Source organism: Vombatus ursinus, unplaced genomic scaffold (genome assembly GCF_900497805.2).
Source record: "Vombatus ursinus unplaced genomic scaffold, bare-nosed wombat genome assembly UNPS02001287.1, whole genome shotgun sequence".
Classification (NCBI taxonomy): Eukaryota; Metazoa; Chordata; class Mammalia; order Diprotodontia; family Vombatidae; genus Vombatus; species Vombatus ursinus.
This window is the reverse complement of record NW_020941065.1, coordinates 5,815,700-5,829,001: the sequence shown is the minus strand read 5'-3', so window position 1 is coordinate 5,829,001 and position 13,302 is coordinate 5,815,700. Positions and strand designations below refer to the sequence as shown.

Here is a 13,302-nt window from a genome sequence, read left to right as displayed (position 1 = left end):
ATTTCCAGCTACCCAGTACCAGGCTGTCCCCGGCTTGCTCCGAGGATTTGGGGGTGGGGGGAGAATTGCAGGGCTGTGGCAATGAGCTGCCAGCGTGGGAGAGGGGACGTCGGATGGATTCCTAGTTGTTATATTCCTTGGGGGAAAGACTGAAAATTAGTAGTTTGGGATCTGTTAAGGAACTCTGACTCTTTTTTAGATGAGAGAAAGGATTGTTTGGGCTTTTGAATGCTTTTGTGTAAACATCGACATTTCCGAATGAAGAGTGACTGTTGACCTATGGTTTATTTCCGCCAAAGAAGCATGCCTGTCCTCTGCCAAGGTCCTCCTCCAGTGCCTCATCATGGCAGGGAGGTCACCCTGGGCTCCAAGGATCTGCCAAGACAGCACAAGCCCTGGCTAGTCCCACACAGTAGGAAAAGCTTCCAGTACAGCGCTGGTGACAGACCGTGTCTGACATCCAAGGGCCAGGCTAGCCCAGCCTCACAAAGGCTCATCACCAGCTGGGCAGCAGTGAGCTGACTTTTTTTTCTTAAGTCAAGAGAGCTCTCTGCGGTCATCAACTAAGGCATAGTGGAATGGGCTGCCTTGAGAGGGAATGAGTTTCTCCACAATGAAAAATAGGTTAGATCACCACTTGGGTGTCATGTTACAGTAGTGTGGTGGATAGGGATAAAATACTGGGCCTAGAGTCAGGAAGACCTGAGTTCAAATCTGGCCTCAGACACTTACTAGCTATGAGACCTTGGGCAAGTCACTTACCCTTGTTTGCCTCAGTTTCCTCATCTGTAATATGCCTAAAGAAGAAAATGGCAAACCACTCCAGTATCTTTGCCAACAAAACCCCAAAAAGGAGGTCACAAAGAGTCAGACACAACTGAAAAATGACTGAAAAACAACAACAACACAGGGGATTTTTGTTCAGGTACCAGTTCTCTTGCAAAGATGAGGTTCTGTGACTCTGATTCTGGGTTGCTCTCTGTCAGTAAAGGGAGTTCCCACACCAAGAAATCACAGGTCTTGAAGTATCAAGGTCATGTGATTACTCAAGCCCTTCATTTCCTATGCCCTTGTTTTCAGGGTTCATCACCAAGGTCAGGACATCCCCTAATAGAGGATCATAGAAGGATGAATGAATGAATGAATGAATGAATAAATGAATGAATGAATAAAAAATCATTTATTAATCATGGTGTGCTAAGCACTATTCTAAATTCTGGAGTCAAACTCAAAATAAAAATTTTTAAAAGCCCAAACTCAAATTGGGGGAGCTAAAAACATACAAAAAACAAAGTTCTTCTGCAAGGTAGAAGTCATTATGGTGCAGCAGTGAAGTGGATGGTAAGTCCCAGAGGTACTCATGCCACAAAAGTAGATCAAATAGCAATACAAGAGGAATGCAGGGCATAGAGTCAGGGAAGGTGATGAGGTCTAGAGGATGTCAGGAGGCAGTGGCAGGGTGGATGGTAAACCTTCCACGTCACAGAATGGAGTTGTTGACTCCCATTTCATCCAAGCCATGGGAGCGCTCCTGCCACCTTAGTACAGGTGGGGAGGCAAGGAGAGGGCATCTCTTTTGGTGACTCCTTCCCATCGCCTGGCCATCCTTGATGGATTCTGAGACTGCCAGAGATTAGGGACAGGAAAAGGGAAGGAAGGATTCTTACCACCCATCCCCCAGCCCACTCCCCCATAATGCACCTTCACACTGTGGCCATCCTGTCTATGTTCACAGATCATACATCTGGAAGGACATTTCTAGGGCATCCATTTGGAAGAGGAGGAAACTGAGGTCTGAGCATTAAATGCCTCACAAAGATCCACAGCCCTTGCAGCCTTGTACTTGTCTCAGACAGTTGTCCAAGCCAAGGAACCTGGGAGTGAATTGCAGACTCTGAGAGCTGGAAAAGACCCTAGAATGAAAGTGAAAGAGACCTCAGAGAAAAGCTAGTCCAATTCCCTCCTTTTATGAATGTATTTGTGTATGTAGGTATATAGATAGGTTTGTACTATGTAGGTATTTATGTGGGTATGTATGTAGACATGTATGTGTATATAGGTGGCAAAGTGGATTAAGTCCTATAGACAGGAAGAGCTGAATTCAAAAATCCTGCCTCAGACACAAGCTGGGCAAATAGCTTAGCCACTGTCTGCCTCAGTTTCCCAATCTGTAAAAAGGGGAATAATAATAGTATCCCTTTCACAGATATGTTGTGAGGATAAAAGGAGATAGTATTTGTAAAGCACTATAATTGCTGGGTATTATTTCATTATCTTCTACTAATATACATCTACAATTGTCCTGCACCTGTTTGTAACTTATAGCCTTAAAAATTTGCCTGGGACATTGAGGGGTTAAGTGACTTGCCCAGGGTCACACATACAGAATATGTCAGAAGCTAGACTTGAACCCAAGGCTTCCTGAATTCAAGGCCAGCTGTCTATCCACTCTGCTTTGCCTCCCAAAGGGCACTAAAGGGAGTGATGTGCCTTGTCCGAAGGTCACACAGGAAGTCCATGGCAGAGTCTAAATTCAAACCCTGGTCCTCTAATCCCCAAAGCTACACCCCTCTAAAGCAAGTTGGGGCAGGGGTCCAATGAGGAAGAGAGGTGAGGCAGAGAGACTTAGAACCTAGATTCCTTTCCTCATCCCCTACCACCACATATGCAAAAATCCACTGCAGGCCATCACCGATGACTTCTTACTAGGGGCAGCTAGGTGACTTAGTGACTCATACACTGGAACTGGAGGCAGGATGATCTGAGTTCAAGTCTGACCTTAGATGCTTATGACCTGTGTGATTCTAGGCAAGCCTCTTGATCTCTGTCTGCCTTCATTGCCTCATCTATAAAATAGGGATAGTAATAACACCTACCTCCTAGGGTGGTTGTAAGGATCAAAGGAGATCATATTTTTTAATGCACAATATAAACACTACCTATTATGCTAGCTACTAGCTTGGGCGCCATGTTGCCTTTTGACAGCTCTGGCCCAAGGAGTGGAGTGTGGGCAGAGTGGAGGAGGAGAACATGAGAGCCTTCTCTCTGTTAGCATGTGTGAAACTCGCCTCAAGATCTCTCCTTTAGTAAAAGAATAGAGATGAGATTCCTAATTTGTGCCATCCAAGGGGCTTTTGTGGTCTTGTCTGCTTGGCTCTGGAACCAAACATTTTAAAATTCCTCTGTAATGAACTAAATCTCCAGATGGAATTGGGATAGCAGACAGCTATGGGAGGGTGGGCATGGGCATTCCATGACCAGGAAGAGACTGGTGCCATTTGCTGGATTTCTGGTCTTTCTGGAACCTCTAGAGAAGGATCCATAGAGAGAGATGCTCAGGAGAGCCTGAGAAAACGCGCGCGCGTGCAAATGCACTTGCGCGCGCGCACACAAACACCAGAGAAATGACACAGCAGGAAAGTGATGCATGAATACACAGAGAGAAACACACACAGAGATGCCAGATGGAGAGTACAAACCAGGCTGGTCCTAGGATATTTATTATTCCATCTCCCACACAGAGGGGCTGGTGGCATTACATAACACACCCCACAAAGGGGGAGGCTGAACACACACATCAGGGACTCAGGATGACCCAGGAGGTGATCCCTTGGGCTGAAGGGGAGGAGATGGATTGACCCTAGCCTCCAGTCCCCAGAGGCGTTGGATCGTGTGGCAATTGTCTTGGTACTAGTGAGACCCAGGAAAGGAGCTGAAGGCAAGATGAGGACGAGAGTGTCTGTCATTCACTGCAGCTGGGAGCTCCCCACTCAACTGGGTTGGCTAAGAGGACACCCAGAAGAAAGGAGTGTACTACTTTGCATGTAACTAGGACTTGAAGGGAGAGAAAGAAAAGAATTGGAATGGTTATTCCCACCACCCTCTCATACCATCTGTACCATCTCTGACCTGAACCAGATCCCCCAGGATTCAGAATTAGTCAAATCCTTTAATTTTACAAATGGGGAAACTGAGGTTCAGAGAAGGGAAGTCACCCAAATGAGAGAACAGAGCCAGACGTTAAGCCTAGATCTTCTCATTCCAAAGACATTATCCTCTCCACTAGACCACATATACACCCACACCCATTCATGCACAGCAACAACCCACTCATCCCATACATTCATCACACATTCACATGCACACATCAAGATATGCAGCCTCCTACACAACAACTACACACATAAAACATACACTCACACCCCATACATAGCATACATTCATACCATGCAGCCCTACCAGAATCCCACTGCACACAAACATACACATTCACATACACTATAATTCTACCACACACACACACACACACACACACACACGAAAGAACACACATATATTTGTCCTTACTTAGGGCTAAAATATCAGTATTGAGCCTCACAGAATCACTGACCTACGAGTTGGAAGGGGGCTCAGGGGCCATCTTAATCCAACCCAATTTAGGTCTTACATAAAGGACCTCCAGCTCCCCACTAAGATTAGATCTTTATTCCCAGCCTGCCTCTGGCACTTATTAGCTAGATGGCCTTAGTCCTCCTCTTCAAACCTCAGTTTCCTCATCCATAAAATGAGGGTAATAATAGCACCTATTATTGTTATTCAGTTGTTCAGTCATGTTTGACTTTGTATGACCCCATGGACCACAGCACAACAAGCCCTTCTATTCTCCATTATCTCCCAGAGTCTGTCCAAGCTCGTGTTCATTGCTTCCATGACACTATCTATTATCTCATCACTTGCCATCCCTTTCTCTTCTGCCTTCAATCTTTCCCAACATCAATATCTTTTCCAATGAATCCCGTCTTCTCCTTATGTGGCCAAAGTATTTGAGCTTTGGGGCAGCTAGGTTGCACAGTGGATAGAACGCCAGCCCTGGAGTCAGGAGGACCTGAGTTCAAATCCGGCCTCAGACCAAACACTTGACACTTACCAGCTGTGTGACTCTGGGCAAGTCATTTAACCGCAATTGCCTAAAAAAAAATAACCATTAAAGTATTTAAGCTTTGGCCTCAGTATTTGACCTTCCAATGAATAGTCTGAATTAATTTCTTTCAGTATTGGCTGATTTGATCTCCTTGCTGTCCAAGACACTTTCAAAAGTCTTCTCCAGCACCACAATTTAAAAGCATCGATTCTGTCGGTGCTCCATTTTCCTTATAATCTAACTCTCACAGCCATATGAAAAAAACATACTTTGACTACACAGACCTTTGTTGGCAAGGTGACATCTCTGCTTTTTAGTTCGCTGTCTAGATTTGCCATAGCTTTCCTTCCAAGGAGCATGCGTCTTTTAATTTCACAGCCTCAGTCGTCATCTGCAGTTACCTTTGAACCAAAGAATAATAGCACATTAATATTATACATATATAACAACAATTATAATTATAGCACCTCCCTCACTGGGTTGTTCTGAGGCTCGGATAAGATAATGTATATAAAGCAATTTGTAAACTTTAAATGTGCACATAAATGTGAGCTATTATTACATTCAAGAGACAATACTAGTTTTATTTAATCTGCTGATATAATCAAAATGTGCTCATTTTCCAGCCTTCAACCATCAAAAAAAATATTTTCTTGGTTCCATAGGACACCAAAATTCCCTCCCTTCTGGTGGGTCCCACTAAGTCCCTCTGGACCTCTACAATTCATATATCTCACAGTACCAGCAAAAGTCCATGTTGCTCTTCTAGTGTATATTGTTTCCTATTATCAGAGCTTTATAACCAAGCAAATAATGTGGCATATGATCTTTTCTCCAGCTCTGTCTTGGTCTATGAAGAACATGACCTTAGGGTTGGTGTGGCAGTGGGGGCCAAAAGCCATAAATCCAACAACCAAGCCCCAGTCACAGTCTAGAAAACCCTTAGAAGTGATTTATTTGAAAATTACCAATAGTATTTCATTTTTTGTCAAAGAAGTCAAGATTTCAGGTGAAGAGAGGCTTTTTTTTTCTCCTCAAGGCTTTCAATATCCAGGATTAAATAAATTAATTGTAAGAACCTATGAGATACCTGCTTTTGACACAGGAATTGAATGAGGCCTTCTAGCCTTCTATCCACTACATACTATAAGTGGATGAATTCATGCCAGATAGAAAAGAATAGACTTTGTAATATTATTGACATTAAGAAAACTATAGAAGAATGTCCTGTACCCTAAAAGAATGTCTGGAGAACATTTGTGAACCTTCTTTCTTTTAATTATTTCCTATTTATTCTGTATAGCTTGCTTTGTATGTGTTTATTTGCATTTTGTTTCCCCCATTAGATTGTATGCTCCTTGAGGGCAAGGACTGTCTTTTGCCTCTTTTTGTGTCCCCAGAGCTTAGCATAGTTCGTGGCACATAGTAGGTGCTTAATAAATTTATTGTTTATTGTTTATTGATTGGTTGCAACTCATCCAAGGCAAGATTATTCTCCCAGTTTGTTGGTGTTTGTTGGTAGGGCAGGAGGAAGTGAATAGGGTATGCCATGTAAATGAGGCATTGTTCTGTGCACTAACTATTCTGCTGCAGAAGGGAAAAGACCATTGACATGCACGTTGTGTCCAGGAGGGTTGTAGAGAGGATGTGGCATAGAGCCCTTAAGTTTCTCACCATCTGATTTCTGGTTCTGACTGTCAATGGCGCCCCTAGGGAGACCCTTTTGTCATTGAGGTCTTTGATCATGGACATATAATTCTATAATTTACAGCTGACTGGGAAGGGAATCCCCTTGAGATTAGGTTCATTTTCTGAGTCGCCTTCAAAACTCTGCCCTGAGGTTCCCAACAGGAATGTCTCCTGGTTACCTTATTCATGTCTATGCTTCCCATTTTTATTTTCCATGCTCATTGATCTCATGTATCTTTTTTTCTCTCCTTCCTTTCCTCTCTGTCTTTAGCTCAAGAAGCCACCAGTCCATTCTCAGCCTGACAGTTCATCTACTGAGCCACCTATGAGAAAAGTTGCTGCCCTCGTCTAGCTAATAGTGAGGAATGATCTGGAGTTGGCACGTCTCACCACTAGAGCAGCTCCTAGAGGCCTGTTCTGTGCCATAGTGGTATTGCCGGACTTGGCATCTGTTTCTTTGGGGCTGAATCTCCTTCTGTTCTGAAGACCCCCAGAGAAGTCACCCATCCCTCCCTTAAAGCAAGAGAGTGAGAGCAGCAATGAATCATACCATGCCCCAGAAACTGAGATTGGAATGAATAGATGCCACCAGATGCTCTGAACCAATTGATATCCAAGACCAATTACTCAAACGCCAAAGAATCAATCCTTCTCCCAAGCCTGGCTCATACAACTCCAGCCCCAGCAGTATCCATCTTCTTAACTCCTTTTTTTGAGGTCCAGAGAGTGTCCTTCATTCAGGGACAAAGCCTCTCATCACTAAGGCTTACATTCATTGGGCCAGATACTCTGAAGTTACAATGGAAGACCACATGTTTAGTGTTCAACAAATTCAACCCAATGTCATTTCTGTAAGGCTCTTCAAACGCAAAGTGGGAGGCTTGGGATTCCTGGTGAAAGAACGGGTTAGCAAGCCTCCGGTGATTATATCTGACCTGATCCGGGGTGGGGCAGCTGAACAGAGTGGTCTTATCCAGGCAGGAGATATCATCCTTGCAGTCAATGGCCGGCCCTTGGTGGACATGAGCTATGATGGTGCCCTGGAGGCTCTGAGGAGTATTGCACCAGAGACTCATGTGGTCCTCATCCTGAGGGGCCCCGAGGGCTTCACTACTCACCTGGAGACTACATTCACCGGCGATGGGACACCCAAGACCATCCGAGTGACCCGGCCCCTAGGCTCAGCCACTAAAACAGTGGACCTGTCCCACCAGGCTGTACCCAGCAAAGATCAGCCCCCAGGGCCAGACAGTGCTGTGGCCCTTCGGAATGTGCCCCAGCACCCCAGAAAAAATGGTCAAGAAGATAATTCCCTGGCACAAACCAATGGCATGGTACCTGACCGGAAGGGTGAGGACCCCACAAAGAAAAGTGCCCTGGCTGGCCTACATGGTGGTGGGGAGAGCAACGACCTTCTCCAAGAGATCCAGCCAGTGCTGAACCTGCTTACCAGTGGCAAGAAGGAAATCAATGGAGGGCGGCCACACAAGGCAGAGACAAGAGATGCAGAAGTCCAGGCAGACAGGTAAGCCCTGTGGCAGGTGTGTGTACATGTGTGCTTCAGCCTGGCAACCCAGAAACCAGGTTTACCTGCCCCACTTACCTGGGCATGTAGCCAGCCAGCTCAGCCATATCCTATGAAAAGTTCGGACGTTACCTGGAAGTAGGTCCCAGCAAGGGACATGGTGATGGGCAGGAGAGGATGGTATGTGACTGGGGGAAAGAGCCAAACCTTGGGGTAGATGTGGGGTACTAACATTTACCTAGTACTCCTCTCTTTTTATGTAGTAGACAGGAGAGAATGTGGGAAAGGACGAGAGACCTGTTACAGAAAGAAAAATGTTTTTCTAATGTTTAGACCTACTCATAAATGGAATGGACTGTCAGTCAATAAGTACTTATTAAACATCTATTATACACACCCAGGCACTGTGCTAGGTGCTGGGGATACAAAGAAAGGCAAAAGACAGTCACCACCCTCAAGGAATTCATAGTGGTGCTGCGTGCCCAGGTCTCTCTGGCTGCATATTGAGGGTTCCACCCTTGCAGGAAAATGAATGACCTCCCCTCTGAGACCTACTCACAATAAGCCTCTTCATAAATATTTGTTGCGCTGTATTTGTAACTGGACAGGAAGGGATGAGAAGCCTGATATATGAAAACACTTGCTAATGGGCTATCGATAAATGGAATGAGCTGACCCCCAGGAGGTCAGTCAGTCAACAAGCATTTAGGGAGCGTTTAGGTGTGCCAGGCACTGTGCCAAGTTCTGAACATATTAACAAATATGTCCTCTCTAGGCGCTCACAGGGGGAGGCAACATGCAAACTATGTGCATTCAAGATCTGTACAGTGGGAGTTAATCTCAGAGGAAAGGACCTAGTTGGGGAGAAAAGGAGAAGGGGGGCCATCAGGAAAGGCCTTCTTCAGAAAGTTAGAATTGGGATCCCCTTCACTGGAGGTCTGCAAGCATAGACTAAATGACAATTTGTCAGGTGTTTTATAATTAGATTGTAAGCTTCTTGACGGTAGGGACTTTCTTTTGTCTCTTTGTATCCACAGTGCTTAGCACAGTACCTGGCACACGGTAGATGCTTAATAAATGTTCATTGATTGATTGCTAATGGGGATTCTTTTTCAGGTACAGGTTGGACTAGAAGGGCCCTGAAGTGCCAACTCTGAAACACTATGATCCTCTAATTTCCTGTGTTTTTACCCTCCACTATGAGGGCAAAACATGATTGAACCAAAAGCCTTCCCGTAGTCTGAGGATCTGGGTTCTAATAACACCTCTGAGGTTTATTACCCATGTGGCCCTGGGTAAGTCCCTTCACTTCCCTGGTCCTCAGTTTCCTCGTCTGTAAAATGAGGAGGTTGATCTAGATGATTGCTGAGGTTCCTTCTAATTCTAGATCTATAGTCCTATGAACCTTGTCTACATCTGCACTCCTAGCCCCCATCACTCAAAAGCAAGAATATAATCAGTCAATAAGCATTTATTAAGCACCTACTGTGTGCTAGACCCTATGCCTAAGGATTGAAGACAGAAAAAAGTGAAACAGCCTCTGCCCTCCAAAAAGTTTATATTCTGCTGTGCTTATATTCTATTATGTTTATATTCTATTATATAATCCCTACCAAAGGCATGCAGGGTAGTTTTGGGAGGAAGATTTCCCCCTCCCCACCCCTGCCCAGTGACTTGGCACTGAGCTACCAAGCCATCTCCTCCATCCACACCCCCGGGGAGCAATGAGAGCCTGTGTCACCCTTGACTACTTGCAGGTCCTCAAACAGGACGCTACATTGACTGTCTCCAAATCACTGCACCTTATGTCCTCTGTGCCTGGATGCTCTGCCTTCTCTTTTCTACCTCTCAATTTCCCTGGCTTTCTTTAAGACTCAGATCAAGTCCTATCATCTGCCCTTCTCAGTCCTCTCTCACAGCTGGAACCTTTCCTCTGAACTTATCTCCCATCTACTCTGCATAGTCTTGTACATACAAAGTTGTTAGGTTATGGTTTCCCCCATTAAAATGTGAGTTGCTTGAGGGCAGAGACTGTTTTTGGTTGTCTTTGAGTTCTTAGAACTTGGCACAGTGCCTGACATAGGATAAGCACTTATTAAATATATGTTGATTAGCAATAGAATATCCAATTACAACAGTTAAGTCGACCTGGACCTTTTTCACTGAAATGGGGACCAAATCCAGGTCAAATCATTCGCAGGGTGGGAGTGGCATGGTAGACAGAGAAAGGGTGTTAGTCCAAGCTACAAGAGAGTTAGCTGGTTGACAACCCAGAGCAAGATTTCCCCCTGGGGAACAATCCTACTGCCCCAGGGCAGCAGACCCCTTCCCCAAGTGTCCCTATGCTAGTGCATTCAGTTGAGAAAAAATGATTCCAAAGTGAGGGTCTCCTGTGATTATCCTGGCTGTCTCCCAAGTCTCATTAAGTTGAACTAAATTACAAAGCCACTTTAGAATTGAGCATTAAAGGTCTGGACCATATGATTTCCAGGAGGCACAGAAAAAGAACTCTTCTTCACAGCCTACTCACTTGGCAGCCACTAAGGGAGAGCACAAGTCAGCCCACAAAAGATCAGTTCTCATTTCATACTCCTTTCTTGTATCCCCATCCACCCCGCAACCTATCCCAGTGACTTTCTAATGAGAAGATGAATCCAAAAATGAAAGCTCTACCTTTCTATATATGGAGTAGTTAGCTCTTCCAACTCCACAGCCATGATTCTTTTTGGCATCCAATGTCCTATTCCAAATAGTGTAACCAATACCCTTCCCTCCTCACCCCACCCTCCCAAGGCAGCCATGACCTTCCCTGAAGCATCCTTGGAGAACATCCGACTATATGCACCTCTGAATTCTTTGTTTCCTGAGTTCTCATTCACTAAAGGCATTCAGGTGGATGCTGGATGATCAATTATCAGTTATTTTTTCCATTTTATTCAATTTTCCATTTATTTTCCTTTCCTATCTATTTCCTTCCCCTTTCCCATTTAAAAGAAGAAAAACAAAATCCTCGTACCAAATATGCTAAGCTCAAAGTGGAGGTCGTGAAGAGGGAGTTAAGGGATAGGAAAGTAAGGATGACTGGGGTCTAGGGGAAGAGATGAGAACAGGAGAATGAAAGTTGATTGCATAAAGCATAGAGCACAGATGCTAAGCACACTTTTCTCATCACCCTCTTATTGTTAAAGAGAAGGCAGGGAGAAAAGAAAGGGAAAAGTCTAAAATAATAGTATGGAGAGCAATGCACAATTAATAACCATAACTTTGAATGTGAATGGGATCGACTCACCCCTAAAATGGAAGAGGGTAATAAACTGGCTGGTGAAGTTTTAGAGGAGATTCTTGGTCAAAAATAGGTTGGGCTAGATAGCTCTGAAATTCCATAGTCTCTGAGATTCTATAATAGGATACAGTATGGGTGGATGGAAAGAGCATTAGGCTCTGGATTCTGAGAAGCTAGGTTCAAATCCTTCCTCAGACATGTGCTAACTGTATGGCCTTTGGCAAGTTATATAACCCCTGATAACCTCAATGTCCTCATCTGTAAAAGGAGTTGTGCTAGATCAGGGGTTCTTAAGCATTTTTGTGATGTGGACCTCTTTGGCAACCCGGAGACCCCTTCTCAAAATCACGTTTTTAAATGTGTAAAATAAGATAGGATTACAAAAGAAACCAAATATATCAAAATATCGTTATCAAAACAAAAAAAGTTGAAACCCCCTGAAATATATCCATGGGACTATGTTAGGAACCCCTAGACTAGATAATTTCTCTTTTCACTTTACATCTATGGCCCTGTGAGCCACTGCATTCTCTCTCTTGATGTATCCCTATGTGACTTAGTGCCCTTCCCACCATCCTACATTAACCTCCTGTGAGGCACTGTTCTTTGAGTGTAAGCAGCAAAGACAGTTATTTGAGGGGAAGCTGTGTTTAGAGTGAGACTAACTCCTTTGAAGCTTTTCAAGGCGAGTGGCAACAAAGGAGTACAATATTTGGTGATAATATCTTGTTGTTATATAAAGACCTCTGATTTGTAGTCAGAGGAGGTACATTCGAATCCTATCCTGTTTGTCTTAGCATCAGTCACTCTCATCCTCTGTAGCTAGGTGGTGCAATGGATAGAGTTCTGGGCCTCAGGAAGACATGAGTTCAACTCTGGCTAGCTATGTGACCCTGGACCAAGTCATTTTTCCTCTACCTTTGTTTCTTCATCTGTAAAATGGGGATAATAATAATGCCCACCTCCCAAGGTTGTTATGAAGATCAAATGAAATAATATTTGTGATCAAATGAGATAATATTAGCACATTGCCTGGCACTTAGTAGGAGCTTAATAAATGCTTGTTTCCTTCCTTCCCTATTTCCTCTTCTGTAAAAATGGGATGTAGTGTGAGGAGGGGGAAAGTTGAACTAGATCAAGCAACCTCAAAAGACCCTTCTAGCTTTAGATTCTGGGATACCCTATTTTCTCTGGCTGTTCAGGATCAATCTTTAAGCACCAACATAGTTGTCTGGTAACAGGAATCCTAGGCTTTGTAGGCAAACTGAGCCTGAGAAGGTGAGATTTTCATCATTCAGAGACTGATAGTAGAGGTTTTCCCAAAGGTCCCATCTACTTAGAGCAAGCTGGTGGGCAAAGGGTATTCATCTTCACAATTGAATTCCCCCTGGACAGGTCCTCTGGCTATTTTAAGTCACAGATTTAAATCTGGAAGAAGCCCTGGAAGTAATATAATCCAACCCCCTCATTCTATAAATGAGGAAACTGAGGCAAACATAGGTGAAGTGATTTGTCCAAAGTTACACAGCTAATGTGTCAAACATGGGGTTTGAATGCAGCTCTTCCAAACTAGTGTTCTTGCCACCAAACTGTACTGCTCTCCTGAATTTGAGAAGAAAAGTAGTAAAGTGGATTAACTGTAACCTGGCCAAGCCCTCAGACCGGAGTCACTGATGGGAGGCATGCTGTCTGTCTGGCCCTGTTTCCCAGAGACAGGTCACCCTGAACCATCCCCGAGTATGATGGGGGTGGAGCTGGAACAGCAGTCAGGCAGGCATTCAAAGGCAAAGACATCGCCTGTGGAGCTTTAGCAAAGCTCTTCCCTGTCTTGCTCTATTCTCTCTCTCTCTCTCTCTCTCTCTCTCTCTCTCTCTCTCTCTCTCT

At 44.4% G+C, this 13,302-nt stretch overlaps 1 protein-coding gene across 4 annotated transcripts in view; it reads left to right on the top strand.

Annotated features, from left to right (window-relative positions):
- The window catches only part of NOS1 (nitric oxide synthase 1), a 136,939-nt gene that overhangs the window by 23,018 nt on the left and 100,619 nt on the right, over positions 1 to 13,302 (top strand). For all 4 annotated transcript variants that reach the window (XM_027864881.1, XM_027864899.1, XM_027864891.1 and 1 more), the window contains one exon: positions 6,882 to 8,135. In XM_027864881.1, the coding sequence (XP_027720682.1) occupies positions 7,411 to 8,135 (725 nt within the window). In that variant the 5' untranslated portion in view covers positions 6,882 to 7,410. The remainder of the gene's footprint in view (positions 1 to 6,881; positions 8,136 to 13,302) is intronic.